The sequence below is a fragment of the Drosophila arizonae genome, chromosome 5, assembly GCF_054131065.1.
Source record: "Drosophila arizonae isolate 15081-1271.41 chromosome 5, UAZ_ARI_1.0, whole genome shotgun sequence".
NCBI lineage: Eukaryota > Metazoa > Arthropoda > Insecta > Diptera > Drosophilidae > Drosophila > Drosophila arizonae.
In genome coordinates, this window is record NC_142925.1 from 20,708,199 (window position 1) to 20,722,694 (window position 14,496).

At 34.0% G+C, this 14,496-nt stretch overlaps 1 protein-coding gene across 5 annotated transcripts; it reads right to left on the minus strand.

Moving 5' to 3' along the window:
• Positions 1–838: 838 nt before the first annotated feature.
• Positions 839–14,481, minus strand: qvr (glycosylphosphatidylinositol-anchored protein quiver). Of its 5 annotated transcripts, none has more exons than XM_018010700.2 (7): positions 13,718–14,481; positions 10,932–11,049; positions 10,800–10,876; positions 10,218–10,265; positions 8,472–8,528; positions 6,650–6,796; positions 839–6,540 (listed from the first exon to the last, which is right to left on the minus strand). In XM_018010700.2, the coding sequence occupies exons 3-7, from the start codon at positions 10,846–10,848 to the stop codon at positions 6,314–6,316; spliced, it is 528 nt and encodes a 175-aa protein (XP_017866189.1). In that variant the 5' UTR covers positions 10,849–10,876; positions 10,932–11,049; positions 13,718–14,481; the 3' UTR covers positions 839–6,313. The 5 variants fall into 5 exon arrangements, with proteins under 5 accessions (XP_017866189.1, XP_017866190.1, XP_017866193.1 ...); XM_018010701.2 differs by lacking the exon at positions 13,718–14,481 and adding an exon at positions 13,502–13,711; XM_018010704.2 differs by lacking the exon at positions 8,472–8,528 and having other exon boundaries at positions 13,718–14,453.
• Positions 14,482–14,496: the final 15 nt, after the last annotated feature.

A 14,496-nucleotide genomic window follows, 5' to 3' on the forward strand; every position in this document is an offset into this window, starting at 1 on the left:
TGCATTTGTCCAAAAAATTGTTATTAATTTTTTGTATCGTCAGTGGACTACGAGTGCCAGCGGCTTAGTGATGTAATCAACATAACGTTAACAATGTATCGATATAAAAATGATTACTATCGATTGGAATGCTACAATCGTATCTGTCGTAATATTTACTTAACGAAATATCAAATATTTACTCTATAGCTCAAATATTTTAAAAACATTTACCCGCCAACATAATAATGTTAAGATACAGCAACAATATTCCCTTAAAACGCAAAGCTCAAAATAAGAGAATCTACTCTTATTATTATTGTGTGTATAGAATTAATTTATTTTTGACTGAATCGAAACGAAATCTAAACTAGAAATTATTTCTTTCCTCCTTATAATATATGCCAGCTCAAAATATGTATAAACATTAATATTGTTATCTGCCATCCAAATGGTTCGCTGCTGTTTTAAACAATAACAATTTATTAACAGTGTGTTATGAGTATCTCAGAATGTCTCCGTGTGACACAGCACATAGCTTTTGACTGAGCTAAGTAAAGCAGCTGGACAATGTTTAATATGTGGCAGCCCTCGATAGTGAGCAAGTTCATCCTCGAAGATCGCTGTAATTAACAGTTGAAGTTTCTTGCTTACATTTAGAATGTTTCCAGATTCGTTTCTCAACTAAAAATAGGATCTAAATTTAATGAACATTGAAAACAAGTTGTTTTATTTCGTTTTTTTTTCTTTTTTTTTTTTTTTATTGAATTATAGTAAGAAATGCAATAAATTCACATTTGATGCGTTTTTATTTGTAAATAATGTAATAATATATGAATTTATATATGAAAGACGGCTCTTCTTCTTCTTCGTCTGGGTATTTGCTTTGGGTGATTGCTTTATTGAAATGTATATTTTAGGTACATTAATTGAACTTCAAAGATTAAAAATAACTATGATATCGGATTACTATGGTACTCATAAGGTAATCATATAATAAATTTAACTGATACCTTGACAAACTCTTATAGAACTAGTTAATTGCAGCTATAGGCTGGATAATTATTATAGGTCTAAAGCTTTTTTGATAAATATGCTTTTGTTTTTTGTTTTTCTTCTGTAATTAATTATATGTATGTATTACATTTATAATGTTCAACACTTATGTATAGAGAGCTTAAGAAAGAGTGTCTCAAAATTTGCAAAAGCTTAGGCTTAGGCAAAGAAAATCAAAATTAGAAAATAACTAAATCAAAGCGTATTTAGACTTAAATATTTAATTGCGTATAGCTTGAACAAATAGAAAGCTTTTGCCTTTTGGTGTTCGAATAGCTTCGTAAAAGCGACTAAAAGCCTTCAAGCTCATCTTCGTTTCTTTTCACTCCGTTGTTGACGATGTTGTTGTTGTTGTTGCTGAAGTTGCTGTTACTGTCGTTGCCCAATCTGTTGTTGTAGCTGCTGCTGTGGCTGTTGCTGTTGTTGCTGCTGTTGCTGCTGATGCTTTGACTACGCCGCAGGGACGTTCACATAGTATACATATAAGGGTGGCTGGCCCTGTGACAGCGTGCGCTTTGTAGCCAGGCAGGCAGGCGGGCACGCACACACGTACGCACGCGAACTCACACAGGCACAGGGCCGAGCCGACGGTATGCAGTTGCACAGCAATGTGCGCGCGCAGTTTGCTCACAATTATACTGCAAACGCACACACATAAACTCACACTCACGTACATATATATGCACGTTTGAATGTGTGGCGTTTGGTTGTGGAGTAACTGTCGCGCCATTGTGGCTACTGTCATGGTTGGCGATGGCGTACATGATGAAAAAATTTTAAGTCAGACAGTGGTGGCGTATGTGAAAAAGCACCATAGCGTATAACGGTAATGGTAACGGTAACTGTAATCGTAATGGTATTTAGGTAATGGAAGCGCATCTCCAACGTGATTGAGAGTGGAAAACGAGAGAGAGATAGAGGGAGAGAAAAAGAGCAGTGTACGAGTACGGCAATAGCGCTGCGCGAGAGAGCGATAAAATCAATTGCGCACACAGCGTGCGCCTGTGCAGCTCCTGTTAGAGAGGGACAGAAAGCGACTTATGCCTATGAAATGTTGAGCAAAATGTGGCGAACTGAGCACAGGCCATTTGACGTAACTGTAAGTAGTACATGCATGCACATATGTATATACGCAGCTAGGTAACTACGTAATGCAATATGCATTGCGAATGCGTGCCGGTAAATGGATGGCGTCTGGTGTATGGCTCTCGGAGAGGCTCTCGGTTGGTGAGTCTTGTGACAACGCACAGAATACAATTTGGTACTTGGTATTTCATTTTGTATGCGCATGTAGGTGTGAATGTATGCATGTGTGTGTGTGCACATGTATGTAGCGACTCGGTGTCCATATCGAGAAACGAAAGAAATCATAGAAGAAATTATGATTCAAAAGAAGGCGACGCACAAGGTTGGGGCTCATCTCGGGATTTGAATAGAGGCGATTTCTGAATGAACATAATTTTCGAAATTAAAAAAAAAAAAAAAAAGAAAAGTATATACTATACATATATATAAGGAAATGTTGGTTTTTCTCAAGTTCGTTTTCGTTATCGTTTCTGTTTTTGTTTTTGTTTGAGTTTTTGATTTTCTGTTACAATATTCAACAACCAATACCAATATTCTTAAACTGTTTTAACTGTTATATTGGTAATGTCTTTGATATTAATTTAGTGCTTTTTGTATTGTGAGGAATTTATGGTTAAAAAACGGGACTATTTTTCTACCCTTCGATAGGGCTTTCATTAAGAAAAAATAGATTGAATTAGAACCGCGCCTGGTATAAAAAAAATTAATCTTTATGATTTGGTTTCTTTTGGCTAAGACTGAACTGTGTTTTGTGCTATATTTTAGATCAGTTAGGATATGCACTTGAAACTTTGAGGAAGCGGATCGAACTTTTCTATATTAGAGGTCTGCAAAAAGAATTGGGTTAAGTTACATACGTATCTAACATGGCTTACGATCATAATCCAAATCCCAATCGCAAATCCCAGTAACGAGTGCATATCTCACATGGGGAAAGTGTGTGTGGATAGTATTTTCTTTGCTTTGATTTGATTTACCGTGTTGTTTGCTAATAGTGAACTACGAAAGTGTCTAAAAGAGTTCTATGTTTCGTGAAGTATAGATTGGTAAAAAGATTGTTAAAGAAAAGAGAGATTGAGAGAGCTTTGAGAGAATAGAGAGTTAGAGTTGAGAAATATGAGATAAAGAGAGATAAATAGAGAGCGAGAGAAATATATATATGTATATAGAGAGAGATTTTTTAACTACAAAAAGTACTAAACTAAAATAATATTTTGTTTGTTTGTTTTTGTTGTTCTTCTTCTTTTTGCATTTTGCACTACAAATCTGTGTGAGCGTGTGGGAGTGTGTGTGTGTGATCGATCGTATTACTGTTATTGATGCAAATAAATTTAGTTCGCATTGAAACGCATTAACTGTCAATCAAAATACTGGTTATAATAGAATATTGCCACATTCACAAACCGAAATTGGTTAAGTTATATATATATATATATATATATATATATATATATATATATGGAGTACTACATATACATATATATATTAGTATAATATGTATATACTTGTATGCATATTGTATGTATATAGTCAAATAAACCAACATACCATAAAACATAATCGAAACAAACTCAACTGTACAAAAATCAAATGAGTAACTAAAACTAAACGTTTGCCACATCCGAATTTGCCAAGGGAAGAGTTATATATAGTATATATATATATTGGTAGCATCCAAATCTCAGTTGTATTGGATGTCATGTGCTCCTGGTCCTTCGGCTCGGCTTCGTTCTGAGAGTTTAGTGCAAAACGGAGCTTCGTGGAACTTACCTTCGGGGTATGGGGCGGGAAGGGATCGGTTTTATTTTCGATTTGGCTACGCTTCATATATATACATATGTGGTATATACTTTATAAAGAACATGCGCCACGCTTGGACGGAGATGAATTGTTAAAGCTTCAAAGCAAGACCTGTATAGTTAGTTGGTTAGTATAGCAAGTTAGTATATAACTAAAGGCGGCACTAAAGTATATATATATTACAAATGGAAGGTGCAGTTGAGAAAGTTGATATCTAGGTGATATATATAGTATATATTGATAGATAGTTAGATAGATAGTATAAGTGAGAGAGTTAAATTAAGGTACGAAATAAGTATATGTAGTAAAAATGTTTATTTCTGATTATGCCAATTTTTGTTTCGTCTATTACATAAATGAAAATCCAATTTCTTTTCTTACAAATTCCACTTGCCATAATTATAATTGCAATTATAATTAAGCTCTAATAATGTGTGTGTGTAAACGAAATCAAATCAAACGCTACAATATAACTATAAATATATATATATATAAGTACACAAATGATTTGTTGGGCTCGCCGTTAAAACTATCACTAGCATGATTAACAAATGAGAGCGTAACAGTCGGCCTGCCCGACCACACTGATACCCGGTACACAGAAAGACGTCAAGACTCGGACTAGCATCAAGAACTTATCTCAGATTTCATTTAGTTCTTTACAGAATTCTGTGTATGGGGCTAGGTTTTGGAGCTACTTACTGGCTAATTATCACTTGTTGACTAACAGAAACTTAGGACAATGAAATGGATTCGATTCTTTATACAGAACTTAAGTTGATGTGTTTCTGTGTGTGTGTGTGTGTTGGGTGTTGTCTAGGTACTACTGGAGCTAAGTATATGTGTGATATGACATAGGACATAAAGCTTAGCTTAATGATTAAGAGATTCAAGAAGAAAAGTTACGTTATGCATTCGTGAAGCTCTTGACCTTGGAATATATAAACATGATGAGCAAATTTCATTTGAGTTAATGCGGCAATTGACAAGCATTCAATCAGACTTGACCATTGCACAATACTTTTTATCATTATCTTCATCGATTTCTCTTTTTGTTTCATATTTAGTTTCCATTCATCAGTTGCGATTTGATGTATGTACATTCGCTTAGGTATGTAGTCTACGTGTCACATATACCTAATAGATCGTTAAGCTTACTTATGATACATAACATATGCAGTAGTAATAATATGATAGATGTGTTCTGGTTTTGGTTTTTGTTTTTGTTTTTCTCTTCGTCTCTATAAATGTAAGTAACAAAATTTAAAGAAATGTAACTACAGATACGAGTACCTACTTAAGCGCTACATGCTTTAGCATTAACAACATGCATTTCAAATAGTTCAGATGCTGACTTGAAGCTCGTGTACCAGAGATTCCAAGCACCAGTGTACCAGGTATTAGCATCAATGTACCAAGGAATTAAGTACTTAAGCGCCCAGTATCAAAGCACCCTCTAACATGTATCATGTACCAAAGAGCCAAGAGTAGTCAGTATTAAAGTACCGAAGTATATAATATACTAAAATATCAAGTGCCAACGTACCAAAGTAATAATACCGAGTACCAAAGTAGAACCAAAGTAGTACCACAGAATAAAGTACCAAGCATTAGTTATGAGGTACCTTATACCAAAAGTATTTTATATTTAGTAGAACTTAGCTCTTGAATAGTACAAAGTACCAAATTAGCAAAGTTTGGCATCAAATATGTACTGATCTCGTTGTAGCTTGTACCTTTAACCTTTTGCTTTGTACCTAGTTGGTGCCCAATATTTGATACCCAGTAGCTGGAACCTAGTACAAGAGATTCAATGTCACGCATCTGGCAAGTGCAGCAAGCTTGCATTTTGATTCATTGGACTGTGTTAATCGATATACAGATATATGTATATATACATATAGATACAGATAGATTGTATATATGTATATATGTATATGTATATATATCTAGATAAGTAAGAGAGTCGTATGCAGCACTTCTCTATATGGAAGTCTTATTATGCAACGTCTTTTGTTTATGTTTTTTGTTGCTTTAGTTTTTTGGTATTTTGTTATTTATGTTTATGTGCAGTCAAACTTTGTATCTACTCGTAGCATTATTATAGATTATAGTATAGTTAACTGTGCTTGCAGAACCAAAATAAACGTCATTTTACATATTGTTTGAAATGCGAAACTTAAATAATCAGAACTTGGGCTACAAAACAATTTCAAGTTACGTGTATGTGTGTGTGTGTGTGTATTGGGCATGATAAATGTCACCAGTTAACTGTTATTGGTTTGTGTGTGTGTATTGTTCTTTTAACGCTTCTGGGAAAACTAACTAACTGATCTGATCGGATCGGATCGGACCAAATCGGATCTGATCGAATCTGATCTGATTTGCTGATCTAGCTGTGCACAAACTGTTGGAGCAGTATTAGCCATGGCATTGTGATGATTATGAGTTGTTGATAACCGTTAGCGAATGAGTATAAACTTTGACTAGAATTGCACATATCTTCCTCACAAAAGCACATATGTCCATTGCCTGAACTTTCCATCATGCACACGTGATCGACCATGAATAAATTGATTTGTAATTGTGACGTACACATGCGTCGCACCACCTCGTAGGCTGCAAGTACAAGGATAGGCATCAACTCACATATCGTGACGCGTGACACGTCGCACGTGACACGTGACATGCGATATGTGACTCGTGGCTCGTTAACTCTGTAACTTACGTGATCGCTGATGTCGCACCATCTTCACACAGCAGCCATTGCAGGTCATCAAGGGCGGCTGATCGCGCGGCAACGCCGTATAGTTGAACGGATCCTTGCACCGTGCATCCGTCCACGAATCGCACTCGTAACAGTAAATCGAACGCGCTGCAGTATAGAGCACAACATATATATTACCGAACAGCATAAATCATGTGCGAAAACAGAATTCGTCTGCTCATCTGGTTCTTCAACTACTCGACTAGAATACAGCAAGCGTCTATATAAGTAGATATATATAAACTCTACGTTTATCATTCTTACAGAAATACATGCAATCAAACTGAATTCAATTAAAACAGCAATGCGAATTCATATAAAAATTATAGCAAGTTTTATGACATTATTATAGCATTGTTTTGCGTGCATTTCAAAAATCATATTTAAGTCAAGACTACGGAATAATTTTTGTGTTTAGCATAAATAATGAATAAATATATATACAATATGTGTGAAGAGCAAATACTCTTTTTTTTATCCATATATGTACATAGTAATGTGAATCAAGTATTACTAAAATTTGGATTGCTTTCGGTAGATATCAAGAGGTTTTTATGCTCGTCTACGAAGCGAAACGAGTATATTGGAATTAGTGCAATGTTCGTCCTACTGAATTTTCAATGAAATAAGTACGTATAATAAGAAAGTACTAAGATCTTATTATTTAGTGATTTGGAGAATAAAAGAGTAGATATTGACTATCAAATACATATCCAAATTAGGCTTGCCTTGTAAGGTTTAAAATATTTATGTACAGAGATTTTTATATATTGATAATTAACATTTATATAGCTCTGTTCTATTAGTGATCTACTGATCTTGTTTTATTTACTTTCAAATTTTTAAATTTTCTGACTATAACTGATTGTTTGACAGATTCCTTACAATTGCCTTTTCTATAAATATAAATTCCTATTTGAAAATACTTTTCGATAAATAAATATATTTGAGCTCACAAGGCAATAAACTCTATAAAAACTGTGAAAAAAAAAAAAAACAGCAAAAAGTGTTCAGAGCACATTTGGTGATAAGGAAATATGAACAGATTAACAGATATTCAAGATGCATTGATAAACTAATTTAAGAATGAAATTACATGCAGTTCACAAATGTCAAAGGTCAAGGATCATAGGTCAAAGGTCATATTGGAAAATGTGTTAAAGACAAATTTCTGAGAAATATTTGTTCTTTCTAATTTTTCGTTACGCACACACACGCACAACAAAATAAGCGTATACACACACACATATATAGAGAGAGATAAATGTTGTTGCAAAAGTAGTAGAGAAATGAAAAGTATAGATCAGAAGTTATCTAGGTATTTAGTGTTATAAACGAGTCAAGTTAAAACTTTTGGGTTTGCAAAGATCAGATCCAAAGAAAATTTGGATAGAAATGTTAGATTTGCTTTTTGATATTTAGGAAATAAATTTTGATATAAAAGAAAAGCAAAGGCTTTGAGAGAGGGGGCTGGGCTGAGAGTAAAATTAAATAAATAGGCACATAGTAGGTGTATCAAAACATTTATAGACAATTAGTTGCGTATTCACAGAGCCTTTCTGAACAAAATGCCGATAAAGAAAAGTTCTGAATTTTCTATTTTCACTTGAGTTAATTAAATTTTCAAATTATTACAAATAGAATCATATTTGTTTTTTTCTTTTTTTTTTTTTTTTGTTATTGTTTTTTTTTGTTTTTTTGTATGTTTTCTTTTTGCAAAAAGATTATTATATAGTATTTATTTAAGCATTTGTATATAGGCAGAGGATTAATGGATTCATACTTTGACATTCGGCTGAGGCTGATGGAATCCATACAAAAGTCAGAAATCCAAATATGGCTGCAAATAAACAATAAGAGGAAGAGCAAAGTAGAAGACAGGAAGATGAAAATGAACCGTTCACAGTTGCTGTGTGGAAAGGTGTGAGAAATACAAATATACATTTACAAAGGACATTTCTAGCACAGGTCACACTCAATGGAATGGCTTAGTGATTATCAAATGTTCCAGTGATTATTATATATTATTTATTACATATATATCTAACAGAAATTTGGAAAACTTATTCACAGTTTAATAGCTTTATTCGAACAGACCAGGTTAAATTTGAAGATGTTAAATAATCACAAGATCAGCTTGGACTAATCCACGTATAGTATGTACATATTGTTATATATACACTGCACTAAATTCTGTATACTACTTCATAGTATACCTGATCTATTGTATTATTGATATATATTTACATATGTGGTATAGTATACTGTGTTATACATGTTGATATTCTGTATACCACTGCATACGATATTATTGATATGTCATATACACCTTTCCTCTATATATGCTATAAAATGCTATAAATGTTATACCATAAGTTATACACTGTGTTATATATTTAACTTTTATAACTTGTGTTATATATACATTTATGTATATGTTATACATTTTGTTACACATGATGTATATACATAGTGTTCTAATCTGTTATACACACTTATGTGTTTATCATCCCACGCAATACCATCTCATCTGTTATACGCCTGTCATATATTATATTGTGTTCTACGATCTGTTGTACCATTCCATTAAATGGACTGTGCATGCATTAGGACTTAGACGTGGGATATTCAAACTCTAGGGTTGGATGCGCGCCACACACACAAATGAAAACTAAAAAGAACAGTTAGAATAGCCTGACCTACGATTATAGTGGAGTACAATTAGTAGCGAGTGTGGAGAGTACAGAGTGTGTAGAGAGCAGCTGTCAAGGATGGGAGTAATTACACAGTTTGTGAAACAGTTAGGCTTATAAGTATCTATACATATTGTTGTAGGTTTTGTAAATGCATTTGTACAGTGTTTCATTACAATGTGTACCCTTTGGTTATGCAAGACATGATACGAGCAGACGACACATTGTTGCTGACCATCATTGTGTGTGTGTATGTGTGATCAAGGAGTATATGTATTTATTTACGACTGTTAATACGATTAATCGACAGGAACAGCAAAACTCAACTGAAGGCAACCGAACTCAATCAACTGCTGTGGCAATTACTTAACTTATTTACGTATATTTTACAGGGGAGGGCAACTCAGCTGCTTTAAGACAAACTTGCAGTAGATTTTTAGAAGAAAGAGTATTTAAATTTTAGCTCAATTACTCCAAATGTTTTTAGTTTAGAAATATATTCCAATCGAAAAACGAAAACATTAATAGGAGAGTTAATTTTCTATATATATATATATATATTCTTTTTACTATTTTCATTCATTTAAAAAATCAATTTTAACTCAATTTTCTATATGTAATGTATTATTTTTTGAAAAACTGCAAAAATACTTCAAGCTCTAGCTGAAGTTTATGTTTATTTTTGGTTTTGTTTCGTTTTTAGTACAAATACATAACTAAATAATATACACGATTATTTTTTAGTAAGGAAACGCAAAATGTAAAACAAGGTTCTGTAAATCATATGCAAAACAGAAATCGTTGAAGGAATTTTGAAACCGAAAATTAAAACTTACTTGGAAAACAATTATCAGCTGTACCGAATTTTGCCAATGCCAAAAAAACTTGTGTGAAAAACGAAATTGTTGTTAAATTAATTTTTGATTAAAATGAATACAATTTAATACAATTACTAACTAATTGAGAGGGAGAGAGAGATATCCAACTGTTATATTCTGTTATATTCTTCTACGCTTCAAACCCCACACACAATTCATGTTGTTTGCTCTTCTGTTAGCACATCGCTCATACGACGCGTTGCCCGACGCTGTCAAATGTGTCTTTGTGTGTGTGTCTGTGTGTATTTGAGTGTGTTTGGCTGTGGCACATATTTAGTTAGTCTATTTATACACTTCACACATTCTATATTGGTTCACGATTATAGTAAAATTTAACAACAAGATTCTGCTTCCATTCTGCGCTCGTAAATAATCTTTGTGTTGTCTTTGAAGTGCCTCGCGTTTGCCTTCGACTTTTTGGCTAATAAAAACAAGTATAGGCCGATAAAGCAGCTGCTCGCTACTTTTTGGCTGGCCTTAATTGAGTATTAATACTTAATCGTAATCACTTGCTGTTGACTGCATTTATGCTGTCTTTACCTGCCAAGGCCAGCAGCCATTGTCTGGCTGCGCTTTCTTTAGTCCACATCTTTGTTTGATGGCTTCACTCCTTAGTTCTGTAATTTATAAATATTGATAATGAAATATTTCATATAGAAATTGGCCTCTTACCTGTCTAACTTGATTCGATATGATTGAAATTGTGTTTGGTCGCCCGTTTCGGCATAGAAGGGCTAAGACTTATTGCTGTCCAGCTGCATAACTTCCTAGCTATTACGATATATCGTAACTAAAGGTGGAGAGGGTGACATTTGTTTATAATAATAATATTTATGATATTAGATTTTTGTATACGCAATAAAATTCATATAAACATCCGGCGAAATTTATATTATAAGCGCTCCGGTAACATTTTAAAAGTATTCAAAAGTCAATATAGCCAAATATTTACATATGGAATGCTGACATTGTTCGACTTTTTTGGGAAACAATCTAATAGGATTTATCTAATTTTCTAAGAATGACATACAAGCTCAACGATGGTAAAAGGATATATATGTATACCACTTGTATAGATATAATATATACATATACTTTTATTCTATCTATAGACAAACCACAACAGAAGTTGGAAAATTTTCTACCTTTCTAAATCATAGTACTATTTTGTGTTAGGTGTTATCTATACCTCAATATATATTAAAAATTTCAGTTTCTCAAGGATATAAAATGAACAAGACGAAGGAGTGTGAATTTTCCAAATTGTCTACTACAGTTGAGAAATTTTGTAAATTTGTTTAATGTTCACGAACTGGATATTTACATATGTTTATCTTCTACTTCCTTAACTGAAGCAATAAATTATATTTGACAGCTGTCAAAACAAATTATGCTCATACTTGTGTGGGTGTGACGAAAAGTTCTCTAATAATAATAAATCATGCTATATATAAAGAAAATCAACTTGATTTTAAATGAAAGATCCATCCACACCGAATTATAAACAATTTATTGAAGACATTTGAAAAAACTATGTAGCTTGGTGTGGCATTTAAATGTGCCATAAATAATGAAGTATTCAATGATCCCGAAATTTTGATGATAATTTTTAACGAAATTTCCGCTTCGTTGGCCTCCAACTCGTGTGTACGTCATATGAGCACTCACACACACACAAATGCACACATGCATACGTATAAATAAATATATTTCAACAGATTTATCTATATTTATGTAGAATATTATCCATGCATATGGAGAGTAAACTATTTATAGCAACGCATAACCTCTAATAAGTGTTCTAGGTCAATGTGCGAGACCAAGTGACATCGCTGCCATTGATGTCAATAGAGTGTGTGGCAAAGCCAATCAATGCGTGTGTGTGTGTGTGCACATGTGAGTGTGTGCTTTGAACCCATCGAGCGCGACCTGCGCTTCTGTCAGTGTGAATATACTTGTGTATCTATGTATGTGTGTGTCGCGTATGTGATTAAGTATGCTGGAGGCAAAGGTGTTCTAGTGGGATATAAAGAATATGTTATTGGTTAATATTTTATTGTAGGAAGCATGCTCCACAAAAGAGATTATGCATAATCTGTACATACATATGGACGAATGTATGCGTGAAAACATTTATGTATGTATGCTTATGCGTACATATGTAAATATGTGTTTAAAAGTATTTTATCAAATATTAGATTCGAGCATCTTCGAAGATCTTTAAAAACTTTCCAGACTGACATTCAGAACAGGTTACTTTAATTTAAAACTTCGATCACTTCTCTATGTATATTTGGCCCCTTAATGTTATATACAATTTTGTTTAATAAGTTTCTTTTTGAAAATGAAAATGAATATAAGACACCACCAATTAAAAACGTTGGTCGTTGAGAAGAGATGACTGTAATTTAAACCTTCCATAGCTGCAATCAACAATCCTATCTTTACCGGTCAATCTTTCTATAATGATAATAAATAAATTTAGTTATAATAAGTATACTAGATTTCAAATACATATATAGGTATATATTCTTTGTTAAATAAAAATTAAAACTGTTATCAATAATACTAATTAAAATTCACATAAACACACCTTTAAACACAACACCGCATATTTTGTAAACAATCCGAGCTAGCCAGGCTATACTGTACTATAAATTTTCAATCAAACATTGTGTTACTAGCAGACACTAAAATTTGCATTTATATATGTAGATGACATGAGGAATTCGCATCATTTGCGCTGAACAGAAATAAACCGCCAAAGTTTTAAGTGTATAAGTAGAGTACGTATATGTGTATGTGTTTTTGTGTGACACAGACACACACACACACACACACACTTTGTTTTTCTTTATTGACAGATTTTGGGTGAAGGTTTTATTTTTATTATAGCCACTGACTATAGATTTTGGTTTGTTTTGTTGTTTATTATTGTGCTTCGACCCGGCGAGTGCTTGATTTATGGCAACAAACAAATGTGCGTGTGGGTGTGTTTGTATGTATAATTGGCAGCTATCACATGTATAAATGGTGCTCTGATTTTGCTCGAGTATGTGCTTAGCTAAATGATTTAATTAATTGTTGCTGTCAAATAACTGTTATTGCGCTTTACAGTAGCCGGTTATTAAGCAGGGCTCGCGCCACAGGCAGAAGCACAGCTGTGAAGCAGACGGAGAGAGCAGAGCGAGAAGAGCGCGAGCCAATGCAATGTAAACAACACGCACACAGCTGCAACTCACACGCACACACGCTCTCACGTTGGTCTTTGCTCTTTGTCGGCTCTCTTTACGGCCTGCGTTCCCTCTCTCACTCTCTCACACTTATCGGCTGGTCAGGCGGACTGCGTGTTTCCTTTTTCGCACGCACTTTAATATTTTGCTTTTGTAGTTTGAGTTTGGTTCTTTTACATTGCTCATTTAACTTTCACTTCTTCAGCAAAATGAAACATTTATTACCTTTTGCACTTGCACGTGAGTGTATTGATTAGCAAAGTATTGTTTAGCGACCAGAGGAGCACTGTCCTGCGGGCTGGCTCAATAGTCGCGCAGGTGTTTCATAATACACATGCAACTAGAAATCGATTTGGCTGCCCAAAAGTGGGCCAAACGCGACCCAATGCAATTTTTTCTGCTTATGCTCGTTTAAGTTGACCGTTTTCTTTAGCGTCTCGGCCCGTGTTGCGGCTGACATGCCCGCAATTGCAAGGCTGTTGGCTTTAACAGCGTGAATTCATATTGATTATGCTTCCTTTACTTTGATTCTTCGATTCTTCAATTTGCAGTCGACACGAAATTTGTTGCTTGAATTAACACTTTATGCAATTCGAAACCACTTGTATTTGTATTCTTCACTAATTTTCCTGTATGCAGGTTTTATTATTTAATATTCTATATAATTTTTATTTATATTTATTGTCATCTTTTTATTTACAAGCGACAATTTGTGTCTTTTACGCTTTCAGCCAACACGCAACGACATCAACTGAGTCTATGCGCTACATTTTTCAATTTTCCTTCTGTGCTTTCTCTCTCCACTTTGGCGCATGGCATTTTGTTGCTATTTTCAAACACTGCCTGCTGCCTGTGCGTACGTGTGGGTGTGCGTGAGTGTGTGCTTTCCGCTACTGTTAAGCTTCTGGCGCCAACATATTCGAGTATTGGAAAACGCTCTGAAAAAGCTTTGGATATGAGCTTTTCAACTGCTTTGCCGATTGAACAGCAATGAAGGGTAAAAC